Source organism: Hakea prostrata, chromosome 2 (genome assembly GCF_041222555.1).
Source record: "Hakea prostrata isolate BN-2017 chromosome 2, UWA_Hpros_2, whole genome shotgun sequence".
NCBI classification, from domain to species: Eukaryota; Viridiplantae; Streptophyta; class Magnoliopsida; order Proteales; family Proteaceae; genus Hakea; species Hakea prostrata.
In genome coordinates this window covers 73,074,700-73,101,819 of record NC_142601.1, presented here as the reverse complement: position 1 = coordinate 73,101,819, position 27,120 = coordinate 73,074,700, and the positions used below count along the sequence as shown (strand labels likewise).

Below are 27,120 nucleotides of genomic sequence, written 5' to 3'. Positions count from 1 at the left end.
AGCCGTGAAGGTTGCAGGTCGTTATATATATAGAGGAGAGGAGAGGAAGAGAGAGGAGAGAGAAGAATTATGACAGTCAAATACTGATCAGAGTCAGTTGGAAATTTCGGGGTTTTTACAGAGATTATGAGGTCATGGTGTGTGAGGAGTAGCTGAGAGAAGAAGGAAAACTTCACCCAATTGAACGAAGATGGAGGCGAACGGGGAAGTAATAGAGACGTATGTTGCCATCTTAATGCGTTAATAGTGGGGTTTACTGTTTACTTTCATCTGTTGGGGAGAATTTAGGGTTAAAATGTCGACATGGATTTTCATTTTGTAGCGTGTAAATAACAAACTGTCCTAGTTTTCTCATCCGGCTTTTTCTGTTTCCATTTTTACATTCCATTCATTTGTTATATGCGGAAGTTTTTCTTATTATTTTTGTTCTTTTGGTAGGAATTTATTATGGAGATTAGGGAAGGGCTGGGTGAATTTGCAGTTGATTGATTGAGAATTTCGATATAATTGATTAAGGGCCTGTTTGGTTACGTGACTCCAGAGATTTGAAATCTCTAGATTCACAAATGGGAGATTTCTACCTGTTTGGTTGTGTGAATTTCTAGATTAATGAAATCTAGAGATTCACTTTTTTACACTAAAAACGTGAATCTGTAGATTAATGGGTAAGAGGTGAAATCCAGAGATTTCACCCCTAGTATCAAAACGTTAAACATTTGAACCATAATTCAATAAAAAAAATTTATGATAAATCTACAAATTTCATTCCAAAAATTCAAACTAACCAAACAGTTAATATTATAAACCATGACTCTAGAGATTTGAAGTCTATAGATTTGAAATCTCTAGATTTTTGAAATCTACAGACTCAAGTAACCAAACAGGCCCTAAGAATTCAATTTCAAATGTGTAAGCTATGAAAAACAAATAAGAAAATTATTTTTGTTCTTTTGGTAGGAATTTATTAAGGAGATTAGAGAAGGGCTGGGTCAATTTGCAGTTGATTGAGAATTTCGATATAATTGATTAAGAATTCAATTTCAAATGTGTAAGCTATGAAAAACAAATAAGAAAGAAAGAATGGAATATAGAAGGATTGTGTGGTACACAATAGTCCCTTCCTCCGTAGAGAGTATAGAAACCACAACCAAACAATGACAAAAAAATTATTGTGTCATTGGAAGCATATAACACAAGTGCGTCCACCATGCGGCTTTGTTTGTTTGTTTGTTTATTGACTTGGGCGGCTATGATCGTCTATACTTTTAGAATATTACTTGAATAAGTACCAATGACATGCAATGATCATGGGACAGACATTGAAATACACTCTTTTCATGTCCAGACCTTTATGAAGACTTGTGGAGTCTTCCCCTTTCTTTCTATGGTTCTAAGTGCTTATCTGACTCTCAGGCTGGTTTCTCATTGATGAGTCTTTGTCTTTGAATCCATGTGGGATTGCTCATTTTGGTTGATTTGCCGTACTTTTCAGACTCATTAAATTCTTAAAATTTGACCTTTCCTAATGTAAACTCAATCACTTTTTTTATTCGTAGAGTCGTTTTTTGAGCTGGCAATAGGACCTAAGTGAGCTGCATGGCATCCTTGCAGGGTTAGAGGAACCTTTGGTGAGGTGTGGCGTGGCTTCATGAAGGTGGAGGTTAGGTTTGATTCGCTTAATGCGGTTCAGGGCTTAACGGTAGCTTTGTTGAATTGTTGTTCCCTCTTACGTTCAATCATTCTCTCTTCTCTCTCCAACCATGTCTCCAACCATGTCTAAAGAAGAAGGTATCCTCAGGACTCAAAAATATCTCACCAATCTGTCGTAACGACCAATGAAATAAACGATTCATCTTTCCCAGTTTTCACAACTAAGAAGACTATTAAAAGTATTGACAGTCTGTTAAATCTGGCAGAATAGGGTAATCAAGGAAAAATATGAAGAAAAAAAAATCACATCTGTTTAAGGCAATTAAGATTTCAAAATTTAAATTTCGTATAATTTAGAGAGTATAGAGTTTCAAATTCATGAGAGAAATGTTAAATTAAGAAAAGGAATATAGAAGTATAATAAAAGGTAATTGGGGTATTGAATTTGAAATCGGATGTAAGGTTTATAATCTCGGATGGATTTTGCCCAGATTGGCAAGATAGCATCGGCTAGGAGAATCAATTGATTGGCAGATTAGCTGGATTACTTCCAGCTAATATGATCAGAATAACTAAATGTCAGGTTCTGAGTCATGAAGCAGAGATTAGCTGTGCAGCAGTTATCAACAACGATTATTTGATTTACCAGTACTTCATGTTGATCAATCTGTTTTACATGTACATCAGATGATAGCTGTACACAAAAATAAAATAGACAACTGGGTATATCACAAAGAGGGCGTTTAAGTTACATGTTGGTCAAGAAACTCCAGTACTGCCAAACCTGCAGCCCAAATATCATCATCCAAAACATGTTCTGCGGGAGAGTGACTAATGCCTCCACGACAACGAACAAATAGCATGCCAACCTGCCCAAAATACTAGCATAACTAACCATGACAAAATTGTTTGTACTTACATGGCTGAAGAGACAAGGAAACAAACCTTGGTTAAATGTGACATGGCCATTGCATCATGCCCTGCTCCACTCATCAACAGGGGTACTCCATCTTGAACCTCACCTACCATCTTTTTCACAGCAGAGTTAGCAGCAGACTTCAATTTTGAGTTCAACCCAGAATCACATATGACTGCTCCTGCATCATGCTGAAATGGCAAACCCAGGTGGCGTTGATCAACCAACATGACACCAAACATTTTGAAGGGGATGGAACTATAGTACATTAATCAACCAGTACACCACTAAACATTCTCAAGGGTATGGAATACCAGACCTTACGTTCAATGCTGCAGGCTACAGAACGTCTATCACAAATGCGGTACATACGATTGGCTAATTCGACGATAATGGCTTCACGTGCCATGTCTTCCATTGCACGTAAATCTATGGTGAAGATTACCTATAACAAGAAATTTTATAATTTTATTATGTTATCATGATGAAGAGACAAGGATTAAAAGATGGAGAGGAATATAATCGAGATGCATAACAAGCAAGAAGTTTCCACTTGCTCTAGCCAAGGAAATGAAATTAACTAAATATGGGAAAAAGAGAACCACAAAGAATATGCCATTACCTGACCTGGAATAACATTACTTGCACTTGGCCAGCTGGATATCTCTCCAACCGTACAGACAAGTGATCCAGCAAGAACATCAGGTGAGATGCCACTACAATGGCCATCATAAGATAAGTAGCTCCCAGGATCTTTACAGAGGTTCTCTAACAATCCCATAAGTTCAGCAGCAGCAGCCATTGGATCCCGGCGCATAGACATCGGGACTGTTCCAGCATGCCCTTGTACACCACTCACTGTTACCTGTAAAATGAGAACCTGTTTACTGCCCTCCTTCTCTCCCCCCTTATAGACATTTCATATGACAACCAATTTGTTCAAAAGTTGATTGTGCAATCAGTTCTCAGAGCTCTGTAATCCAGAACAGAAAATGCTCTGGGGTTGAAATTTACTTGCATGAATTAGTAAATGGTTGTGTGTGCATGTAAATGAAATTTGAACACAAAAGCATAACCCCAATACTTTCAAATTTCTTTAAAATTCTAAGAGCCTTTGGGTCTGATGATTGATTCAGAACCTGAAAAGAAAAATGCTAGAACCCCAAGTAATAATTATTACCTTTGGAATTTAATGAAGTAAATGGGAGCCACGGTTGACAATGGATGTAGTCCTCTTAACACGATACAAATGACAAGTGAGAAGCTTCTTAGAAGTGCTCCATAATTGGATCCATATAAAACACTGCAGAGATCCAGCACCCTATATAGGGACCAATGGATACTCATATAAGTGAATGCATGAGATTCATCCAGATAGAATCCATCCAAGTGGGACCCAACTCTGATGGAATCCATCTGGTTTCACAAGCATTCACGTATGTGAACATCCATTAAGGTTTCCTGAAGTCCTTCATACACCGGTTGGTAGTAGATTACAATGTAGTACTTGCCATGCTCCAAGACATGCAACCCCACTCCCAACAAAAACCTTTAAACCCCCAGAGAAAGCCAGAGATGGACCCTCCTTGTACTCTTTTTTTTTTTTTTTTTTTTTAAATTTCTAAATCTCTTGACAATTTTTCTGTGAACGACAAAACCAAACTCTTCTAAAGTTTTAGAAAGATGGATCACTCTAAATAGAGATTTCGCATTCACCATGAGTTTTTTTCCCCCTTACTTGCAAGCTGAGCGCATTAATTTTCACAAACATTCTCCTCAATTTGTTGTCTTGCAGAAGGAATGAGCACTTGCATGTTGTTCCATAGAATTATCTCAAGCACTCCCAAGGCCTAATGCATCACTATCATATTTGGGAGCCAAAATAAAGGATATACATGGAAACATGTGGCCAAGGCAATAGAGCTGTCAGAAAACTAAGATACTATCACCAAATGACTAATTTACAGCTCTCAGTAAGAACTCCTGTGTTGATCGAGCAATTCCCAGGAACAAAGCTTATGTTCCCTCAATTTTAAGGCTTACATATACAAATAGTAATTCAACATAAAGAAAAAGAAAGAGGGAGGGGGGGGGGGGGGGGGGGTTGTTTGGTTGCAAGGCAAGAGAATCAATTCAAGAACATTCCTTTCTAATGGCTTTAGATACATCTTTTGGTCAAAGATCACAATGGAATGCAACATGGAAACTAATTGGACACAGTGAGAAATTGAAAGCATAGGTGTTTTAAACAACTCATTAGATGCTATATGGCAATACCCATCAGCTGAATGGTATCACTAGTAACCATCAATATAGGTAGAAAAATGACTGGTAATTTTTGTGGATACCAAAGGAACTTTCAGTGCTTGTATAGTTATCATATTAGGAGGGTTGAAAAATTATATGCATATGACAGTAAGGGCTCATACAAGGACTCCTAAACCCAGGTTCTCATTAGATGTTTCTTTCCAACTGATTTAAATGTCATTTTCAAATTTTGATCTACCTCTCTTTAGGTAAATACCTCATTGGGAAAATTAGAAAAATTCTGCCAGATACCTTTAGACGCGTCTGTCCAGCTATACCTTTTACCACTGCAAGGGGCAACCCTAGTGACTCTAGCACAGGGCCTTGCTCAATATGTACCTGTGGCAAGAAAGAGAGAATCAGGATAAGAGCCCTAAATTTAGGTGGAAAATATATGACTATAATTATGGTCAAAACATCACACAATCAGCCAAAAGTACCTCGATGTAACCCCATACTGATTGCGGGTCATACTTGAGCTGAGACAAGCTTTCTTCTGTAAATTCAATAGAGTTCTTCTTGAGAACATCTTGGACTGTTATACCACTGAATATGGTTCATTCATCAAATTTATGGAGCAAGAAACATAAATTCGTCGCAGAATATACAAATTTATAAGTTATTGGAGGAACCTCTTGTCAGATATCTGCATCACTGAAGGTGGCAAAACACCAGCTATAGCAGCACTTCCTAAAAAGGTTGATTGAAATCTAACACCCTCCTCATCACTAAATGCAATAACCTGCAAGTTACATAAGGAGGGACCAATCAGATAAACTGAAATTATTATAGATGGGCACAAAATAGGATCCAGCAATGTGAAACATGTAATTGACATGCCCAACAAAAGGAAAAGGTCTCACTGCATCATGTGCCAATCAATGAAGTTACGATTAGTTCATCCACTGTCTGTTTGAGTTAATGAATTTCATCAGTAATCAACATGTTGGCACGATCTTCATTTCACCTATTTAAATAAAAATTAAGTTTCGAATGTGTCTCAGTGTTTTCATATGCTCTGCATACATAAAATTGGCATCATCTTTAATTCTCAGAATGAATGAGAAGATTCATTAGGGATATCAGCTAATTTCTTCAAAGGTATGTTGTGCAGACACTTGCAATCAGTACTCATGTTCATTTCCATATGTCATATGCATTCAATGAAACAATGATGCATAAATATGAGAGCATAAGAAATATAATAACGTAACTCAAGGAAGTTATTATATACTAGGCTTAACAAAATCAAAAGTAGCTGAACAACCCTTCTATTTTTATAGTTAGCAGTAGCAAAATCTAAAGCTGACCTCTACTGGTCTCTTCAGTTTTTCCATGTTTCCAGTGACCTTCAAAACCTTCAGTGCAGAAACTGCAGAAATTATTCCTAATGAACCATCGTAATTTCCAGCATCGATAACTGTATCCTGTTTGAATCACCAATTAACAATCAGTTATCTCAGGTACCATACCCCAAATCAACAACAGCACTTTTTTCCCTTTTAAGCTCGAAATTATGTAATTTAGGAAATAGAAATTCGTGGGAGGCATCACCAAATGAGAACCAACTAGTAGAGCCTCTGTACTTGCATTCCTTCCATCAGTTCTACCGTGAATATTCCCCATCTGATCCACCCATCTGAAGTTCATCATCTAATCAGTCAAGTTACATTATGCTCTGCAAGAAAAGGGATTAGTAAGGTAGGAAGCTAACGTTCTCAAACCAGCATCCTCCATCCAGCTCTGAATTAGTTTCCCAGCTCTTACAGACGCAGGACTTAAGAACGTCCTCTCAAGATAACCATCAGCATCACTCACCTGTTGAAATTAATATCATATTTTGATAAGACAATGGTCTCAGTCTAAAGCACAAAAGCAAGTCAGATCAATTGCAATACAGGGACCTTAAGAGGGTAAAATTATGCAATTCTTTGGAGAAGTTCTGCAACGGGGAACGTTGAGGCAGACATTCTCAAACCCTCTACTTCACACCTACTAGGTTGTCATGTTTATTTTCTCCAATCAACACTATAGCAAGCTCCCTTCCCAAACCCAACCAACTTAGTAGGTCTAATGAAGGGGACTTAAATTAGGCCTGGAGTTAAGCTGAGATGGAGACAGATGGCCTGAAAAGGGTCAATGTATGCTAGGCAATCTAAGCCATTGGATCAGATTTATGAATAGATAGGATTGAAATTTGGCATCAAGGTCAAGCTGCGGTGGAAATGGATGACCTGAACATGGTGAAATTTGAAATATCAATTATTTAGATTCTTTCTTGTGCCTGTGCAAGTGTGCATTATACTGGCAGAGCGTACAGGGAATCAATTTTGAGGCCTGGGTTCAACTGTTAACTTTGTAGTCCCGGTCCCGCCAAAACATGAATAATAATAATCATGTAATCTTTTTACTACTGTAAGGAAATAAGTATGATATGATCGTGACTTCCACAAAAATTCAATTTTGCTCTACCCAGTCTCTCTATTTTCAAAATATAGACATCACCAACAATTGATAACCACAAGAAACCGTGATATTAGTGAGTGAAACTTGTTGCAGTACCTTTCCAAGCTCATTAATCCTGGCCACCGCCTCGTCCCTAAGAATTTCTGGGTATAAATCACTTCGGCCGCTGTCAGAATCACTCATTCCCATACCTGTTAATCATAAGTTCAACCAAGTATTTAATGACTAGATAACGAACAAATCAAGAATAATGGAAGGTATAGATTTGAACATACTTCAGTAGAACCTGTGAATCGGATAGACCATAACATTACCAAGTCATAAGAAACCGAATTACAAAATAAATATACTCTCCAGAGCAATAATCCATAAATGTCATGAGCAATACGGTAAGGCAGAAATGCAGAAAACAGTAACCACATCAATTACACGGTTAGTAGTTAGACTCCAACTCCATTTTAACGATCAACTTTGGCTTGATGGCCTAGAAACAACTATAAAATCTATGAAGATTTAATAGAAGTGAAAATATAGATGGACATGCAAACGATAAAAGAAAACCGAAAATCCCATATCTACTTCGAGGAACCACAATAGATAACAATAGCAACTCCATCAGGCTCCCAAGTCTACCGGAACAGCAGTAAAACGTCGAGGAAACCCTAGATTAACTCATTTTACCTGCGGACGAATAAGCTAGACTGGTGGCGGAACGAAGAGCGAAAACGAGAAACCAAGAAAGAATCAAAGAACCTCCAAAGGTTATTGTGGCTTCCGAGTTCCTTCTCACGGAGACATCAGCCTTATTGAGACGAGAGGCCATGTCTTCGAGAGCCTGAAACTCGATAGACCAGAGAGAAGACGCTGCAAAGAGCTTAAAGCTTCGAGACAAAGACAACTGGAAATTAGTGACTCTTTATTTATATTCTCCTTTTTTTTTTTTCTCTCTCTCTCTTTTTCTCTGAGAATTATTAGTGGCTCGCAGTGCGCTTCCCCCAGTAGGAAGGTGGCGGCACTGTGACATCTGGGCGTCAGTGATCCATCGTGGATTCATGCACCGATGGATTAACCTCTCTATGCAGATCCAGTCACGGGCGCAATTGTTTAATATGTTTTAATTTGATTGTTCACTTCTTCTTTATCCATAACGGCTTCACGGACGCAGCAAAAGCTTATCGGAGGGTTTTCCGCAATCGAAAAAAATATCGAAGGTCATACCTGCATAAACATGAAAATAGAAGGGCGCAATTGCGAAATCCAAAACAAGTTTTAGAGTTGTGTACGAGTGTATGAACTAAGTGGGGAAGGAACCGACGTGGCGCCGCCCAGGCCCACTTCAGGTATTGTTAATATGTAGCAGGCTCATAAACACAGAATCAGGATCTGGCAAGGTCACGGTCAGGAATAAGGTTGGCATTTGCTGATTCTACTCAACCAATCAACCGGCCAATGATGATGAAAATCAACGTTGCAATTGCATTTGTGAGTTTAACCTTGCGGCGGGCATATATAATATAATATTTCCATCTCTTTTTTTTTGTAAAAAAAAATTGTACTTAAAGAAAACCAATTTTTATAATCCCATCGTCTTCTTGGATTCTCCACACTTAGTTTTTCCTGGTGAAGATCTGATTCTCCAAGGTTGGCTTTTTAGAGTATCTTCACCACACCAATAATTGACAGGATTGCATTTTAAAATGTTTTCTTTTGACAAGTCCGACAAATTTACGTAACGTTTAGTTATTGTTTTCCTCTTAGGGGCAAGAGAAGCCATTGACCATGCCTTTTTGAGGACCACGTGTCCACGTGGCAACTTTGGTTTATTTGGCTGAGCCGCTGATCGCCAATCACCATGGCTAAATCTGATTAGGGTTTGTGTCCCATGGTATAGTCGTATAGACCCTGGACCACAGGGTATGGCCCACCTCGGCATGCATCCGGGAGTTGTATTTTTCTTGTAACACACATTCTATTTGGAATAATTACTATTTATATAGGAACGAATAATGCTATCGGCTCCCTTTTGACTTAGGGTTATAATGCAATTCTAAACCTAATCCTATATTTTAATGTAAACTCATTTCATTTCTATGAATGATATTGTCTTTGACCTTAAGCCTTACAAGGCAAGTCAAGTCCATTCTGCCCTGATTGGCCCTGTGTCTAGCTCTAATTGGTCCTACCTTTGATTGATCATATACTTGGCCTTTGTTCTAATTAACCCTATCTTTTTTCCTATTCTTAATTCATTAAAATCAAGCATTATGGACAAAATTAGGGTTAAGATTATGGCCATTATCAAGGCCAAAATCAATGCAAAAAATTAGAGATGGATAGGAACAGGTTTGGCGGGATAAAGAGTAATTTTAGGCCCACCCTCCTTGGCCCTAATCAAGGTCAGAATATTTTAGCCCTAATCCACCCTCAATGCCAAAATCTTGAGCCCAAGTCCTATTCCTGCTCAGGATGGGTCATGGCCGTTAGGGCCAAACTTGCACTATACTTTTGACGTAAAAATAACATATGTTAGATAACTTATATCACTTTGCATACATAAGATACGAAGAGGCCCTTGGATCGAAATCTTTTCATCCACAAAAGTTTTAAAACATAAGAGTTGTTTACAAGTATCGTGGAAGTTCCAGGCCCCATTTGAGACCATGAACCCGTGTCAAACGGGTAAATGGACCTTATGGAACCCCAAATTAGTGGGCTCGCCCAAACCTGACCAACACGCCAAAGCATTTGTCTGAGGCTATCATGGGTCGGGCCTGATTGGTGGAGCAAGCAGTTTGTTTATAACCAGGTCCATTAACTGGCTAGTCCACATGGGTCGGGCCTTATTTCAGGCCACAAATGCTTTCTTAAACGTGAGATTAAAAGAAATTTACACCTGAAAGTTTGGTGATTAGGTTAGATTAGATCAGGTGAGGAGAAGAAATAGTTGCCTTGGTGTCGAGAGCTGATCATATTAGTGTCAAACACACGCAAAGGAAGCATCTTTGGGTTGAATTTGAGTAATTTCTTCAGCATGACGGAGCAGTTGAGTTGATCAAACCATAAACCCAACAACCAAAAGCTATGAATCTCTTTACAGGCCTTCTCATCATTCATCATCAGCATTCCTTATTATTTTGTTTCATTCCATCACTGCATCACTCTACAGACTACAATTCTACATTATCAGTAAATTACTATTGACAAAATTCCTCAGTTAACAAACACATCATAACAAGTTAGGTATCATGAACAAACATCCCTTGAAAAATTAGATGCATTGATTTCTTATTCCAGATTGGTAAGACGACTTAGCATTAGGCTTGGCTGGTTCCTAATCAAACAGATTTGATCATAAATTTTCAAACTTGGACTAAGTGCGGTTTTGGCTTTGTTAACCAAACATGGATAAGCATAAGCTACAATCAAGAGGGTTCTAGAAAATGCCCCCTCTAATTAATAGTGTTTAATGGTCAGTCATTTAAGTCCCTTTAAACAGAGTCTGCAAACTGCAACTAATCTCTGATTAATGAGATTTAAATTTGATTTCTTCTTCCCCACAGGGATGAAATTACAGAGTTTTCCAATGAAGGTAGTTGTTGTTTTAATTGTCATCATAACTTCCATTGATCTACCAGTGGTGACATTAGTCATCTAGGTTTAGTTTTAATTGTTCCCAACAAATGAAATGTTTTACCATCTTCATGATAATAAATATTCACATGATTTTTTTTTTAAGAACAAAATTTCCCAAAAACGGATTACGTGAGAGTTTGGCAACACTGTGAGCCTCAAGGTAGTTGGCAGTTCCTTATTTTACTATCATATTGGCTGATTTTAGTTGAACATCTTCTTTTGTCTCTGACTTTAATTAATACATGGAAAACACTAGTGAAAGTAGTTAAGTATATGGTGTGGTAAGAAGCTTCATGCCCCAAATCTGGTGATCCACCAAAACCCATCTGTGATTGCTGTCATTGAAGACATACTACCATGTTTGAAAAATTAAACTTGTACATGTCAAATTAGTTGGGGTCCTTAAAAGGTGAGAAAGTGGGTACCAGCCAACTGTCTTATTCACGGCAGCAGAAGAACTCATAAACAGTAGGAAGAAATATAAATACAGTTCAAAATTGCAGAAAAGGTATGTTCTATAAGTTCATGATCTCATTTGGCAAAGCACGCCTCTCTGAGCTACTCTCTTACATAGCAAGTCTGGTAGGCCACTAGGCCCAGGTACTTCAATGTTCTCAGTTATTAACCCTGCTTCTCTTCCACAAAAATCTACAATTGCTCCTCAGAATTTCTCTCTGAGTTAATCGAGAGGTAAAGAAGAAGCAGCGGAAGCAACAATGACAAGAAAATCACTGTTGGCTTCCGTCCTTGTTGGGTTGTTTAGTTGTGTTGTTCTTCATGTTTCTGGGGAGAAGCCAAAGATGGGTAGTTTTCCCGAGAGTCCTTACCATGGCATGATGAAACGAATGGAGGGGTTTAAGACTTCATTCCTCCGTCCTGATCTGCGTTCTGTTTCTCATATCTCCAGTTCTCCTTCACCAAGCTATACCCCCACGGTAAAGTTTTATTATTATTATTATTATTATTATTTTTTAAAATTATTATTATGTTTTTATATCTGTTTTAAATGCAATGTCTTTTTCTGCAAATCTGTGTTTCACTGTTGAGAATCACAGTGGTCAAAGTAATGATCATGGCTGATTCATGCTTGCTAGTGCATATCAATAATAAAAGAAGAAAAGCATATAATCTTGAAATTTTGTGAAACATTTTGTTGCTGTTGTCACTTGAATATATGAGTCTTAAGTGATGATGAAGTTCTTCACAAAGTAACGGCTGATGAGAGGTCATGAGTCATGAATTCATTCTTCTTGCTCTGCATTCATCATGATACAGTGGATGATCTTATTCACTCGTGACAACAGCCATGATGAATGGTTTTATTCACTTTTGTCTGTTTACCAACAACAAACCATGTAACTTTTTTCTTGTCTAGTTCTTACTCTGTCTGGTTCTTCTATTCCCTATTAGTTCTGATTATACTTCTCTGAAAAAATTTGGATTCTTTTTTTTTTTTTGGCTGTAACTAATCAAACAATTTCATGATTTTGTAGATGTCATCAGGATCACAAATTTATCGTGTAACAGAGTATGGTGCAGATCCTAGTGGAAAAACAGATAGCACAAAAGCATTACTCAGGGCAATTTCTGATGCTTTTCAAGCCCCAAGTAACAGAGTTCTTATGCAGGGGATCACTGATCTTGGTGGTGCAGAGGTTTACCTTGAAGGAGGCTCTTACATGATAAGTCACCCCTTGCAACTGCCATCCAGTGGTGGGGGAAACCTCTTGGTAGGTCGCAATTTATCATTAATTTGTTTACTTTTCATTCAGTTAATAGAGAACTATAAAGAGAAGATTCTGTAATACCTTGTGTATAGCCTAAATTTAATTCTTGTTCTCAAAAAACCTAAATTTTCTTTCAACTCAGATTATCACTTCTCATTACTATGTCTTGATGTACCCGCACAGATTCATGGGGGATCACTGCAAGCATCCGACGATTTCCCAACTGACCGGTACTTGATTGAGTTGTCTACATCTTCAGCTAGTGCAGAGAAACAAGAAAAACCCAATTCATTGGAAGAACAGCTTTCCACATCAACCTATAGTTATGAATTTATCACCCTCAAAGACCTTTTGTTAGGCTCCAACTATAGAGGAGGAGGGATTTCAGTTATCAACTCACTAAGAACTACAATAGATAATTGTTACATTACTCATTTCACATCTAATGGAATCCTGGTTAAAGGTGGCCATGAGACCTACATTAGAAACTCTTTCCTTGGCCAACATATAACTGCTGGAAATGACCCAGGTGAGAGAAACTTCTCAGGCGTTGCAATCAACCTTATGTCCAATGACAATGCTGTCACAGATGTTGTCATCTTTTCTGCTGCCACTGGAATACTGGTATCTGGTCAGGCTAATACACTATCTGGGGTGCATTGCTATAACAAGGCTACTGGTTTTGGTGGAACTGGGATTTATCTACAGCTGCCTGGTTCGACACAAACACGTATCATAAATTCCTACATGGATTATACTGGCATTGTAACAGAGGATCCAGTTCAATTAAGTGTCACAAACTCATTCTTCCTCGGAGATGCTTTCATTTTATTTAAGTCTATCAAGGGTGTGGTGAGAGGGGTAAACATTGTTGATAACATGTTCTCAGGAAATGGTAATGGTGTCGAAATTGTTCAGTTGGATCAATCAAACGGGCCTTTCACAAACATTGATCAAGTCGTGGTCGACCGGAACAATGCAAATGGGATGACACCGAAGGCAACTGTTGCTAGAGGATTGAAACAGGGGAATGGAAGCTTATGGGACATTGACTTCAGCCAGATCCTACTATTTCCTAACCTTATAAATCATGTGTTATACACAATAAGCACAAATGACAGTTCATTCCCTAGCCATGCCTTGCGGAATACTTCTGGGAACCATGTTGTGGTTGAGGTGGATAAGCCAGTAACTGCTAGCATCTATGTTATGGTAGATCAAAGTCCAGCATGGGCTGGATGACTTGCTTTGTTATGAACTTTGAGGAGACAAGTTCAGAAGTTGGTGGGGTTCTTATAGCTTACAAAATTGTGACTGCTGATCTATTCCTAAAATTTGAGGAAGCATTGAACTGTTTCATTGGGTTTCTAGAGCATTAGACTAACAGGGTATTGACCAACATGTAAAATTAATCATACTGGATAGTCTCATATATGTATCCAAAGATGTACATAGCCCAGAATTTAAAATTGAGATGAGAACATGCTCCCGGAGTGAAAATGGTTCATTTTGCTCAGTTGCCTTACTTCTTTGGTCTTGATTCCACTCTTGTAAGAAATGCATGCTAAGTTTTCACAGTTGATTAGTTTAGCATGTTTGGACTAGAAAACCCTTTTCTTTTTTTCAGAGGACTGTTGGGGCGTTCAATTTGTCCTCACTAAATTCTACTATCGAAGTTGAACCTGGAATTTTTTCCAGAAAAAAAAAATAAAGAAAATGTAGAACCAGAAATATGATTTAGGTATTTTAAATTACAGTTATTCATTTCAATTGAAATGTTCAAAAAAGCAATAAGATTGAAATTGATTAAGCAAACTAAAATTAGGGTTTGTGGGCGCCCAGTCATGATTGAATTGTTTCATACAATCACATCATATAGAGTAATAGTTTTTACCAATAGAAAATATAGGGAGTAGTGGTTAGAATTTTTTTTTTTTTTTTTTGGATAAAAAAAAGTATTTTTCAAGTTCCAAAATTTCACTTCCCATGGGCTTAAACCAAACAAAGTGTTCGACATTTCTTTTGGCCCATGTGATAAATATGGGCATGGATCTAAAACCAGCCTCTTAGGCCCATTTATAAATAATAAGCCCAGCCTTAAACCCTGATTCATCTTCAATCTCAGTCTGTCGGGGTGAGAGTCTCTGCAACTGAAGGATTGCAGAAGTCGAAGAAGCAGACAAATTACGAGCCTTTCTTCTGTTGTTCGTCTCTTAGAGAACTCGGAATGGTTTCTCTGCAATCCATCTTTCTGCAGAAGCACCGGTTGGGGTTTTTGTCAACCGCCGCTTTTCATGTCCGCCTGGTTCACTTCAAGGTCAAACCCCCCAAACCATCAACAGCTCCATCTCCGCCTACGCCACCGAAGCCACCGAAGCCACCTCAGAAGCCCGTCTCGTTTACCATCCATGACGAGACATGGGAAGACTCTTATAGTTGGATGTCCAACCTAGGCGACAAGGTCGCCATGCGTCACATGGACGTCTGTATGGAGCAAGAAGAGAAGTACACTGAAGCTGTAATGGCCGACACAGATCGTCTCCAGAGGAAGCTACAATCCGAAATGGCCAGCCGAATGGCCACTGATCTCTCTACTCCACCCGTCCGCTGGGGTCCCTGGTCTGTAAACCCTAAACCCTTTTGAAAATTTTGTTTTTTCTTTGTTGTTTAACTGATCCTGATCCTAATTTTACCGTGTCAAGATGGGCTTTGGTCGTCGCAGGTTGTATTACAGGCGTGTCGAAGAAGGGAAACAGTATCCGGTTCTGTGTCGGAGATCGGCGAGCTTACACGAAGAGTTCATTTCTTATAATTCTCCTTTTGCGGGTTTTGATTACACGTCTGGGAAGCGAATTGAGCAGAAGCTACTCGATTACAATCAAGAAGCCGAGAGGTTTGGAGGTATTGCTGTTATTATATTTTGCTTGCTCTAATTGTTGAATTACAAGTTCCGTTTGATTTATCTGTCATTATCTGGTTGGTTTGCAGGTTATGCTTATGAAGAACTCTCAGAATTGTCCCCAAATCATCGTTTTCTGGCATATACAATGTATGACAAGGACAACGATTTCTTTCGGTTATCTGTAAAGGATTTAACTTCTGGTTCGTTGTGTAGTAAGCCTCAAGCTGATCGGGTTTCGAACTTGGCTTGGGCAAAGGGTGGGCAAATATTGCTCTACACTGTAACTGACCACAATAAGAGGCCTTATCGGTTGGTAGATTCACATCTCTGATCTATTGTTATAAATGTAGCCTTTTTTTTTTTTTTTTTTTTTTTGTTTTTGGTTCTTTGGGCATGCTTTTTTTGATGAATCTTCTTTGCTACTCTCTATTAGGATCTTCTGCAGCACTCTTGGAAGCAATGAAGATGATGTTCTGCTTTTAGAAGAATCAGATGAGAATGTGTATGTGAATATTAGACACACTAAGGATTTCCAGTTCGTGACTGTAAATACATTCTCAAACAGTTCTTCTAAGGTATAATCACTCCTAGGCCCTTTTAGATCCCTTTTTGCAATCGTGCCATGCTGCTCGCTAATTTTAGACTATCATTAATTCAGTTTTGCCTAATTTGTACAGGTATTCTTGATAAATTCTGCTGATCCTTTGTCTGGCATGGCATTGGTGTGGGAGTGTGAAGCACAAGCCCACTGCATCATTGAACATCATCGAGGATTCCTTTATCTGTTTACAGATGCCTCAAAGGGTGGACAACCTGTTGATTACCATTATCTGCTGTGTTCTCCCGTTGAAGCATCTAGTTCCAGATCTTGGGAGGTTAGCCCATTTGATTCTTCAAACTTTTTTTTTTTTTTTTGGCGTGAATATTCTTGTTCAAGTTCTGCTCAGTGAGTCCTACGGAAGGTGTTAATTAAATACAGTGTCCTTTTGTGGTATTTGATTTCTCTTAATAATCACTTTTTCTTATTTATACAGAGTGTATTTGTTGATGAACCAGATTTTGTCGTCGAGGATGTTGATTTCAGTGACAAACACTTGGTGCTCATCTTAAGGGAGGGCAAGACGTTCCGAATTTGTTCAGTTAATCTACCATTGCCAAGTGGAAAGGTGAGTTTTTGTATCTTGTATGATATTGTTTTGAACTTCTGTTTGTTATCACATTCTATAGAAATGGTGTATAACAAAGAGAGTGTTCCTTGACTTGAACGTATGACTGCTAGCTTGCAGTGGAGTAACCTTACTTTCGCGTCAAGGCTTGATCTTAGGTCATAAAAAGAGGCATATGCAGTGCACAAGGCTTCTACCAGTATTTGGGCAGTATTGGGGGGGGGGGGGGGGGGTCTGGGGAGGGGCATGATGTACATAGCCTTATTCCTTTTGCAGAGAGACTGTTACCAGAGTTGAACTCCTGACCACTTGGTCAAAGTGGGAGCAATCTTTGCCTTTGCACCTAGGCCTACCCTTTGTCTGCCCTGATGTCATCACATTCAATAGTTTTTACAATATTTAGTTCACAAGAAGGTTTTTATTTGTAATGGAAACCCACTTATGGTTGCTTGTTGTTTCATTTTGAATAACTGCTAGCTATGTGGTACTGAGCAAGCAATCTTTGACTTGTATATATGCCTTCAAATTCTTATTCGCAATGTCAAGATCCATGTTACCCTTCAAGTTCTTTAAATGAAACCAGAATTCCTTATTCATATGTGAGATATATCCTGATTCTCTCTCCCTATGTTTGGCAGGGGGCAGTTCATCTGAAGGAGCTCATTCCACAATTCCTACCTCTTCCAAAACATGTTTCCCAGATTTCGCCTGGACCAAACTATGACTACTACTCCTCAACCATGCGATTTACAATATCCTCTCCAGTGGTATGTGAATTGTTCGTGCTAGTTTTCTGAGTTGTACGTGTCGTGGAGTTTCTTCATCGCATAAAATGATAAAATATCTATTCAATGATTTAAATCCTGTTTAAGTAAGTTCTTATACAGACTTAGTTTATGTTTGGTAAAAAACAAATGTTATTTTGGTTCCAGGAAAAATTTAATGTATCTGTTAATCCATGCTATTTAAAGAGTTTTGGCCTCCTGGGAACCCATAAAATAAATAGTGCAAAACTGCCTTCCCTATGAACTTGCCTCTTAATTTCAAGACAATAAATGGTTGATCCCTGAATAGATTCCTAATCTACTCATGATCTCATAGCTTGACTACTTACTAGGTGTTGTGTTCTTTTTAAAATACAGAACCATTGGTCATGAATAGAGCTGTTCATTCTGTGGCAAACATAAGGCAATGGGTTGGTCTCTTCTCAGAGCAGGTAGTTTAGGTGGGGGAATCTTAGACAGAAAAGAAACTAGCTGTAATTTTTTTTTAATTTTCAGCAATGGGTTGGTCCTTGAAATATGTGACCACCTATTGACTCTCACCAGTTTGTGCAATTGGCATACTTGAGTAACACGGTAGAAAACATCTGGGGAGTTTGTGCAATTTGCTCAAGTAGTCTATTTTCAGATTTTGGATAAAAGTGAAGGTTATGGGACTGAGTACAACTAATGCTTTAGCAAGTGTTTGGTTGTTGGGTTCCATAGAATCTAGGTTTGATTAAAAATCTGGTTCTCTAGAAGCAGATTCGCAATAGAAAAACTGTTTGGTTATTCTGAGTCTGAGAACTAAATCTACTTGAAAAACTGTTTGGTTACAATGAGTCTGGAACTTGAATCTATCTGAAAAAGTTGTTTGGTTAACGTGGATTTGGACTTCAATCATCTAAAATAACTGTGTGATAACACTGATTCTGGATTTAACAGTCTAATAGTCTAATTTTCACCAGGTGCATAACCATGCATTAAAATATGATTTTTTTTAATAAGATGCACTAAAATATAAATTTAACTTTGTCACGTATAATCCAAATTCATCATTGAATCAAAAGAATCTGGTGGATTTGAACCACCATCTTTTGAAACAAGCTCATGTTCCAAGTGCTCTACCAATTGAGCTAAAAGATCCAAGTGCTTTACCCCCCAAAAAAATAAAAAAAGCACAGTTAATCCATGAAATGATTACAGTATGACAAGATTGTAGATTAGAGAAGCAATTTTACTTTTTCAGCACAAGGACAACACTAAGATCTTATGTCCAAGAGGCCGAGGTTAATAGATAGCGCAACATAAAAACTGTAAGCATCCTATGAAATAACCAAAAGGATAAATTCAATACAAATTGGCCTCAACTAGTTTTCTATCACTGAGACTAATAAAACAAACAAATGTGAAGTAGAAGTAAAGATTACATACTGAGAATTGCAAGATTTTCTTTGCTCTTCATTATGCCTTGGTGATGCTCATAATTTCTACTTCCTTGTTTCTGATGTTTAGAGTCTGCCATACCCTCAAGCTCCTGAGCAAGGAAAGACCCCAACCCATGGTAAACTTCATTCCACATAGTTTGCTCTGCTCCAACTTTAACGAACTTCAGTGCTTCCAGGTCCTTCCTTGAGTAACTCATCTTTGATCTAGCATCTCTTTTCAGATAAACATTTTGTGTTCAGTACCCACTGAATGAATTTCCAAGTGGGTTTGGTCCGCAAGATGCGAAAGAGCTATCTAATCATAGGCATTGAATGTTACAGAGTAACACTGAACGTCTTCAGGGTCTTGAAAGAGACTAATTTTGCTTTCAGTGCTTCCCTACCCATTGTAGACACAGGTGAAGCTGGTTATAGCTACATTTGCAATACTCAACTACATCCTAAAGAAAACAGGGTTGCTTGGCTACTAAAAATACATGAAGAAGAGAGGGAGCTATCCACAACTTCCTCTGTTTTGTTTACCAAAAGAAAAATTACTTTGTTTTCATTGTAGAATCCAGCAACCAAACGCTTGGTTATAGTTGTAGATATGATGAATCATCTGCTTTTTTCTCCATTGGTACCTAAAAAGGGCATGCATTTGGGGGAAGTCATAATGTATGCAGTCTTATTCCTACTTCCACAGATAGGCAGTTTCTGGACTCGAATGGATGGCCATTTGTTCACCCTCACTAACCTTAAAAAATATTGTTGACAGATGCCTGATGCTGTGGTGGACTATGACTTGTCAGAAGGACAGTGGCTAATTGTACAACAACAAAATGTTTTCCATGAAAGGACACGAACTTTGTATGGTACAGCTTCTTCTAGTAGCAACTTAGGAAAATCTCCCAGCTTAAAAAGTTTTGGTCACACAAATGAGGTTAACAATGAAGATGATTGTTTGTGGAATGAACTGTCTGAGTTCTATGCTTGTGAATATCATGATGTCTCTTCACATGATGGAACACTAGTCCCTCTGACTGTAGTATACTCACGCAAAAACAAGCAAGATGGTGGGAATCCTGGGTTACTTCATGGACATGGAGCTTATGGTGAGTTATTGGACAAACGATGGCGCAGCGAGTTGAAAAGCCTTCTTGATCGTGGTTGGGTGATTGCATATGCTGATGTAAGGTTCGTTTGGCACCAATTTTTCTGTAGTTCCAGCTTTGTATGGAGATTTCCCAAGTAACTCGGCTGAAAATCTATATACCCTTTCACTTCACTTCACTATGAATTTCTGGTCATTCTTATCCTCAGAATATTGAATCATACTTAAACCTAGTTGTTGTTTGCAACCATTTTGTCAGGGGGGGAGGAGGTGGGGACAAAAAATGGCACCATGATGGTAGACGTACTAACAAGTATAATTCCATTGAAGATTATATTTCCTGTGCTAAATTCCTAATTAAGGAGGAAATTGTGCAAGAAAACAAGCTTGCTGGTTGGGGATACAGTGCTGGAGGGCTTCTTGTTGCTTCAGCTATTAATTCTTGCCCTGATTTATTTCGTGCAGCAATTTTAAAGGTTTGCACTGAATGATAAATCTGCTTCTTAATTAGTTACTGTTCTCTCATTTTGTATGCCTTTTGAGCTCCTCTTTTGCTGTTCCATTTGTTTTATGGGGGAAGAGTTTCCCACAATGCCTGTGTAAGAAGGAAGCTGCCTCTGTCATAATGATGGTCTGGAGAATGGTATCACGTATATGGATTCACATGGTTTTTGTACAAAACTGTACATATAGATGCTCTGTGTCAATCAAAATTTTGGTTTCAACTTACATCTGATTCAGTTTTGAGTTGTTTCTCTTATTTTAGGGGAAACTGTTAAGAATCTGAGAATCTCAGATTTGGTTTTTATATGGAGTCATATAAATTTCTTGGTGGAACGAAGTGTTCAGGTCTGCTACTATGCATCAACGATGACTACTTGCTGCATAGATTTTGAGCCTTCATAGGATTCTGCGGCACGCTGACATAGAGTTGAAGGGGCAGTTATATTAATAAGTCTTGTGCACTTGCAGTACTTTGACATTTTTTTATATTAAATGGTTTTTCTTCTTCCTAATGCATATTCTAGTTGTGCTTCCTGATGCATATTCACTCCACAAGAATGAAAGCGTTGGGATACTACTTGTGTGCTTAGTCTAGCCTTAGTGAACCTATTCCTTAATCCTTATACCTATTTATTCTTATTCCTACCACACCATAGATGACTACCGTACCATATACCAAACCATGAATACCGGGAAATACCGACCATAACTGAGTGACGAATTACTGATCTTCGATCAACTATCATTGCAGTTACCGCAAATCGATCAATTCGTTACTTTTCATCCATTGAATATGTTGGATAATACTAAGTTATATGCAGACTAGGCCATGGTTGAGAAAGTATACACAGCAGGATAGCTTACACAACCAACCTAGTTTTGAAACAAAGCTACTATTTTGAGTTTGTTTTCTTACAATCTAAAGATCTCACTGTGTATAGAAATAGATAATTAGGGTTTTCTTGAAGTTGCAGGCTAAAAATCGCCATTTGTCCACTGAAATGGCCTGCTAACATGTAGAGTTTTGGTTGAAACCTAAATCTTGAACCATGGTATGGATGTGCATGCTTGGGTGCGGCAATACTTGGGAACTCTGGGTGTAGTCAGCTTTTGGTTAGTCCTGATCATATCTGAAAAAAGAATGCTAAGAAGTTCTATTGTCAATCTAAAAGTAAATGTAGTTTGGCATATTGATATCAATTTTATGTAATACTTAGAAATACATGTGATCTTTTCCATTCTGTGTAAAAAAATATATGTTTTTGGATTTATCTTTTTCCCCCCTCCTTGCAGGTTCCTTTTTTAGATCCCACGAACACTCTCCTCTATCCCATTTTACCACTTACACCTGTTGAGTATGAAGAGTTTGGCTATCCTGGTGATATGGAAGATTTTCGAGCTATACGAAAATACTCTCCCTACGATAATATTCAGAAGGATGTTCTGTACCCAGCTGTCTTGGTCACTTCATCTTTTAACACAAGGTACCGGTCAGAAAACTGATGGCTAAATAGTTCAATGTGTCTATACTTTCTTTCATTGAGTTTGAATGAACCATATCTAAGAAAACCATAAAATGGAATACAGTTGGTTATTGTAAGTCCTTGAGTCATGATGCATCTTTCAGCATTCAACAATGTGGTTAGCTGCTTATTATTTCTATGTTTTGTTACCATGGTCAAGACCTTGCTACTGATTGTTGTATAGTTGGAACTTGGAAATAATCAACTTTTATTGGATAATAAGGCTGGTGGGAAGGGTAATAACAAACATGTTGAGATCCTGGGGAGTGTAAAACTTGACTTGTTCTCCTGACTTAAATCCTTACTGGAATTACTCTAATGAAGTCAAAAGGAAAAGTGGGTTCTTTTTTTTTTTTGGGTTGGGGGGGGGGGGGGGGAAGTCTCTACTAATACTGGTTTCTTTCTTCTTTTGGAGTCAATAGTCATAGTTGTCAAGTCGCTAAGGTGATCCAATTTGGTGGAGGGGTGCTAAGTGCTCAGGTGATGAGGACCCGCCTAGGCAACCACCTTTTGATTGTTCTTTGACTGTCTGTCTAGCTGCATGTAAAACTCTTTTGGGCTCAAATTGTGAAGATGAAGAGACAGTTGGGCCCACCAGCATACCAAATTTGAGTTGTAGTTGAGCTGCCCCTTGGTAATTATACGTGCTTGTTTTAATATAACTTAGTCAGACCATTTTTCTGTGAAAAGTTGAGGGGTTTAAAATTTGACGACAGATCTCATGGATATCTTATTGCTTTTTGTTTGCTGAACAAAAAATTTAAGTAGACAATGGGAAGAAGAGCGGAGTGGTATATGCAGATGCTTTGAGCATTTCCTCTTCTTATTTATTTGATTGGCCAAGGCACATTTGGTGTGTCACTATTTTGGGAAGTAGGAAAAAGGGAATGTAGCAAGATTCATAAATGGAAAACAAAAATGTGGAAGCACACCAGATGGAGGGCTACGTTAGTTCCAACTGTTGGATTGACTGCTGATGAAAGGGGGAGCTGGTCTTCAATTTCATCTATGATCCATTATTGGGTATCCAATGGACTGAATATTTTGAGTATCCATGTCTGTCTTTTGCTTATTACAGTATTTCTTTGGGAGGTATTATGTATTAATTTTTTGCTTTCATTATACCTAGGAGGATCTAAATTTTTTTTACATCATCTGTCCTTCAAGTAGGGATGGGAAGCCTTATTTGCGCAACTCGAAAGGAGGAAATATGGATACAAGTGCCATTTTATGGTCCATCACGAGTATATGTCACCATGTATCTAGCTACTCCCATTGTATTTGAGTTGTATACATTTTCCTTAAAATTAGATGAAGTTCAACAATTAACTAGGGTGTACATTGTACCCCCATAAAAATAACTGGGTATGTACACAGATGTATTCATGTCATTGAGGACTCCAACTCCCTTCTTACTGGTAGACAGACCTTCAGACCAAAATTATGTGGAAAGTGGCTGCAGCTTCAAGTATAACACCTGAAGCTTCGAAGGATTTAAAAAGTTGTTAAAAAAGGGAATGATGCCTTTGTATTCTTAAGCCAATAATATGGGGCTGAAATTTTATTGATGAGATGTACGAAGGTGTCCTCTATTAGATGACACCCCATGTATTGTCATATGGCCGATACTGAAACATTGAATTTTTGAAGTATTATTGAAGCTTTGGATGATGCTTTGTCAGATGACAAACCATCTATGGTGATACTTCAAAAAATTTAGAGAGAGAGAGAGAGAGAGAGAGAGAGAGAGAGAGAGAGAGAGAGAGAGGGGGGGGGGGGGGGAGAGAGAGAGAGAGAGAGAGAGAGAGAGAGAGAGAGAGAGAGAGAGAGAGAGAGAGAGAGAGAGAGAGAGAGAGAGAGAGAGAGAGAGAGAGAGAGAGAGAGAGAGAGAGAGAGAGAGAGAGAGAGAGAGAGAGAGAGAGAGAGAGAGAGAGAGAGAGAGAGAGAGAGAGAGAGAGAGAGAGAGAGAGAGAGAGAGAGAGAGAGAGAGAGAGAGAGAGAGAGAGAGAGAGAGAGAGAGAGAGAGAGAGAGAGAGAGAGAGGGGGGGAGAGAGAGAGAGAGAGAGAGAGAGAGAGAGAGAGAGAGAGAGAGAGAGAGAGAGAGAGAGAATTAAAAGGAGAAGGGGGAGGGGAAATCCCACTTTTTTAATGCTTTTCTCCATAGACTGATAAAGAATGTGCCCAACTTAATTCTCTCTTTTTTCTTGTTCTTGTTACTTTTTTGCCGCCTCTTGAATCATAAGCTCCGGCCGAAAGTTTTGTGATGTGCCAATATTTGCTTTGTAGTAGCAGTTTTAACTTGGAGTTTTGATTTATATTTCAGGTTTGGCGTCTGGGAAGCTGCAAAATGGGTTGCACAGGTCCGCCAATTTTCTATTTATGACCCTAAACGCCCAATTCTGCTGAATTTAACTATAGATATAGTGGAGGAAAACAGGTATTTGCAGTGCAAGGAGTCGGCACTTGAGACTGCTTTTCTTATCAAGATGGTAGAATCCTAATCAATGAATGCCCAGAGTTCCAACCCCCTGAAATTCCGGACACGTCAATCGAGCCTGTTGATATATGGCTAGAAGTAAATTGAGGAGATGCATCTGTTGAATGCTTTGAAGGGGAGCCCTTCAACCCTCGGGCCCAGCGGAGTCCCATATATTCAGTGGTTCGGTGGGGAGTGAATGCTGGAAATGGTCTATATTTGATATTGATCGGGTGTGGCCAGATAGTGGATCTGCTTTTGGTTCACGAAGGAGCTTCTAGCCTATTTAGTGGTTCATTCGGAAAACTAATAGGACAGTGAGGGGAACTTAAAATGGCTGGAAGATGACTTTCTCATATTTTGTAGACGTGTTATAGTTGTTTATTCCACTCTCCGCCCCCCAAAAGAAATTCTCCCACTGTTCTCTGATATTGTATGCTTATCAGTTGTGACCTGTGTATATTAACTCAGCAGTGTTTGCCTATCACAATATTGCTATCTTTCTGTCAGTGTCTGAAATCAATTGGTTACAGTCCAGTAACTCATGGAAATCTCATGCTTGTCCATCCTTCAATGTTTCTTCTCTTGTTTTGATGGTAGTGAATAACGGTGGTGCAGCATTCACTGTGGCTCTAATAAAGTAAACAGATGGGGGCAGATAAACCAATACGCGATGGTTCTGTGATCCCACATAGGACCAATGCTCATTTTGCCTAGTACACCTCAACGGATGGCTGAAAAGTACAATAGGAAAGTCCCGTACGGTGGTCAGCTAGAAATTTTAGATTTTGCTTGGTAGAAGCGTAATAGATGATGCACTGCTGGCGCAACCGATGCCCATATTCCTGCTAAATCTGGACCGTTTAATTGTTCAAAAAATCATTTAAGTTTGAACAATTTTCATGTGGGTTATTGACGGTCTAGATTCAAATTTGGATGAGCAGGGAATCTGGGCTGTTGGTTGTACAGTGCAGGACATTAATTACACAAAATCCCTCTAGTATAATTGTATTTTATTCAATTTCTTACTTTCAATTGGACCATTCAAACTTTTACAGCTTAATGAATTAAATAAATAAAAAAGTAATACAATATTTGTATCCAAGGATCCGTGGCGCAATGGTAGCGCGTCTGACTCCAGATCAGAAGGTTGCGTGTTCGATTCACGTCGGGTTCAATACCCGAAATCCTTTTTCTTTAATTTTTTTTTTTTTTATTATCTTCGAGATGAGCGTGGGTTTCAGAAGGAAAGCATCCCATTTCCACATCATTTTACAATCCAAAAATTCCTCCTTGAACTCTCTCAATCCATGGTTTCAGCGTATCCATAGCGTCCAAAACTTCAAAGCCTACGGTTTCAACACGCTTGTTCTCGACCAAACTCCCAGAATACGCGAGGCCCAGTCACTTTAAGGAATAATTCAAAGCGAAAGGAGAAGTTGGTATCTCGCGTTATCACAATATCACCAGAATAATTCCGAATGAATTTGAGCATATCGAGTTATCGTCTACGAGCGAAGTGATGAAGGAAAGAGTTGAGTTCCTCCAGAAGCTGGGGCTAGCTAACCATTGATCAAATCAATGAGTACCCGTTGATGCTAGGGTGTATGTAGAACACGAACCTTGTTTTGGGTTTTCATATGGAGAAGATTGGTATTGCAGGATTTACAACAGATATTTTGTCAAATCAATCCTTTCAACCTATCCGACCTTAGCTCAGTTGGTAGAGCGGAGGACTGTAGTTGTATGGCAGAAAATCCTTAGGTCACTGGTTCGAATCCGGTAGGTCGGAAAGTTTTTCTTTTTCACTAAGATTTTTTCCCTCCCGTTCTTTTTTTCTTTTTTTCTTTTTTTCCATCGGTCTATCATTTTATTGAGATTGTTTTTTGGTAAGCCCTTTATTAAAATTGAAGAATCATAACATGACCACTCATACTTTTGTTGTTTATAGACACACTTAAGAGGTGGGGTTTACAGGAAAAAAATTATTTGTTGTGCACAACAATGCATTTTTGTACCAAATGATTGGCTGAGATTAAAAGCTTAATTTTAAAATTTAAAAATTCTCAATAGTCTTGTATTTACTTTTTTTTTTTTAAGCAAATCATTTGGTATATATGTGAATTGCTGAGGTTGGGCTGTTCACTTCATTGATTTGACTTCACTTTACTTAAGATTAAAGATAGGGGCCGGGCGGGCAGTGAATGCTCGTTTAGTAGACAGCGAGCGAGCAGCAAGCTACGACGAAAAGCAGCGAGCTCCGCTTTCAGAAGCGAGCCAGAGTAGCGCGCTAGCTGCTCTACAACCGTAGGCTACTCCGCTAGTTGTAGCGCGCGGAGACTCTATCATGATCTTACGAATCTACAACTCTCTTTACTGAGCGAGACTCCATCCTTACGCTCCGAGACAACATCCGAGAGAAGCGATAGGTTGGTTAAGCGGGCCCATGCTTGACTCATATACCTCCCCCGACCTCCCCTCTATCCACACAACAGATGATATTTTTACGAAATTTACATTTAACATTGGGTTTAATCAATTCTTCACA

At 38.6% G+C, this 27,120-nt stretch overlaps 3 protein-coding genes and 2 non-coding genes across 5 annotated transcripts; 4 read left to right on the top strand and 1 right to left on the bottom strand.

Moving 5' to 3' along the window:
- Positions 1-1,901: 1,901 nt before the first annotated feature.
- Positions 1,902-8,195, bottom strand: AAH (allantoate amidohydrolase). The gene is made up of 12 exons (XM_089146636.1): positions 8,021-8,195; positions 7,436-7,530; positions 6,588-6,691; positions 6,428-6,512; positions 6,184-6,300; positions 5,506-5,615; positions 5,314-5,419; positions 5,126-5,212; positions 3,189-3,431; positions 2,886-3,011; positions 2,596-2,757; positions 1,902-2,519 (listed from the first exon to the last, which is right to left on the bottom strand). Exons 1-12 carry the CDS (start codon positions 8,160-8,162, stop codon positions 2,394-2,396), a joined length of 1,503 nt encoding a protein of 500 aa, XP_089002762.1. The 5' UTR covers positions 8,163-8,195; the 3' UTR covers positions 1,902-2,393.
- Positions 8,196-11,504: 3,309 nt separating this feature from the next.
- On the top strand, positions 11,505-14,238 carry LOC149026342 (polygalacturonase QRT3-like). Its single transcript, XM_089143295.1, has 3 exons — positions 11,505-11,907; positions 12,466-12,702; positions 12,883-14,238. Exons 1-3 carry the CDS (start codon positions 11,689-11,691, stop codon positions 13,939-13,941), a joined length of 1,515 nt encoding a protein of 504 aa, XP_088999421.1. The 5' UTR covers positions 11,505-11,688; the 3' UTR covers positions 13,942-14,238.
- A 595-nt stretch (positions 14,239-14,833) lies between these two features.
- LOC149026341 (Prolyl oligopeptidase family protein) lies at positions 14,834-25,135 on the top strand. Its single transcript, XM_089146635.1, has 11 exons — positions 14,834-15,318; positions 15,422-15,600; positions 15,688-15,910; positions 16,035-16,176; positions 16,279-16,476; positions 16,636-16,767; positions 17,406-17,534; positions 19,734-20,152; positions 20,329-20,545; positions 21,867-22,057; positions 24,420-25,135. Exons 1-11 carry the CDS (start codon positions 14,927-14,929, stop codon positions 24,595-24,597), a joined length of 2,400 nt encoding a protein of 799 aa, XP_089002761.1. The 5' UTR covers positions 14,834-14,926; the 3' UTR covers positions 24,598-25,135.
- A 542-nt stretch (positions 25,136-25,677) lies between these two features.
- Positions 25,678-25,749, top strand: TRNAW-CCA (transfer RNA tryptophan (anticodon CCA)). The gene has a single exon. It is a non-coding gene; the product is annotated as a tRNA-Trp (tRNA).
- Positions 25,750-26,277: 528 nt separating this feature from the next.
- Positions 26,278-26,364, top strand: TRNAY-GUA (transfer RNA tyrosine (anticodon GUA)). Its single transcript is given in 2 exon segments — positions 26,278-26,314; positions 26,329-26,364. It is a non-coding gene; the product is annotated as a tRNA-Tyr (tRNA).
- The last annotated feature ends 756 nt before the right edge of the window (positions 26,365-27,120 follow it).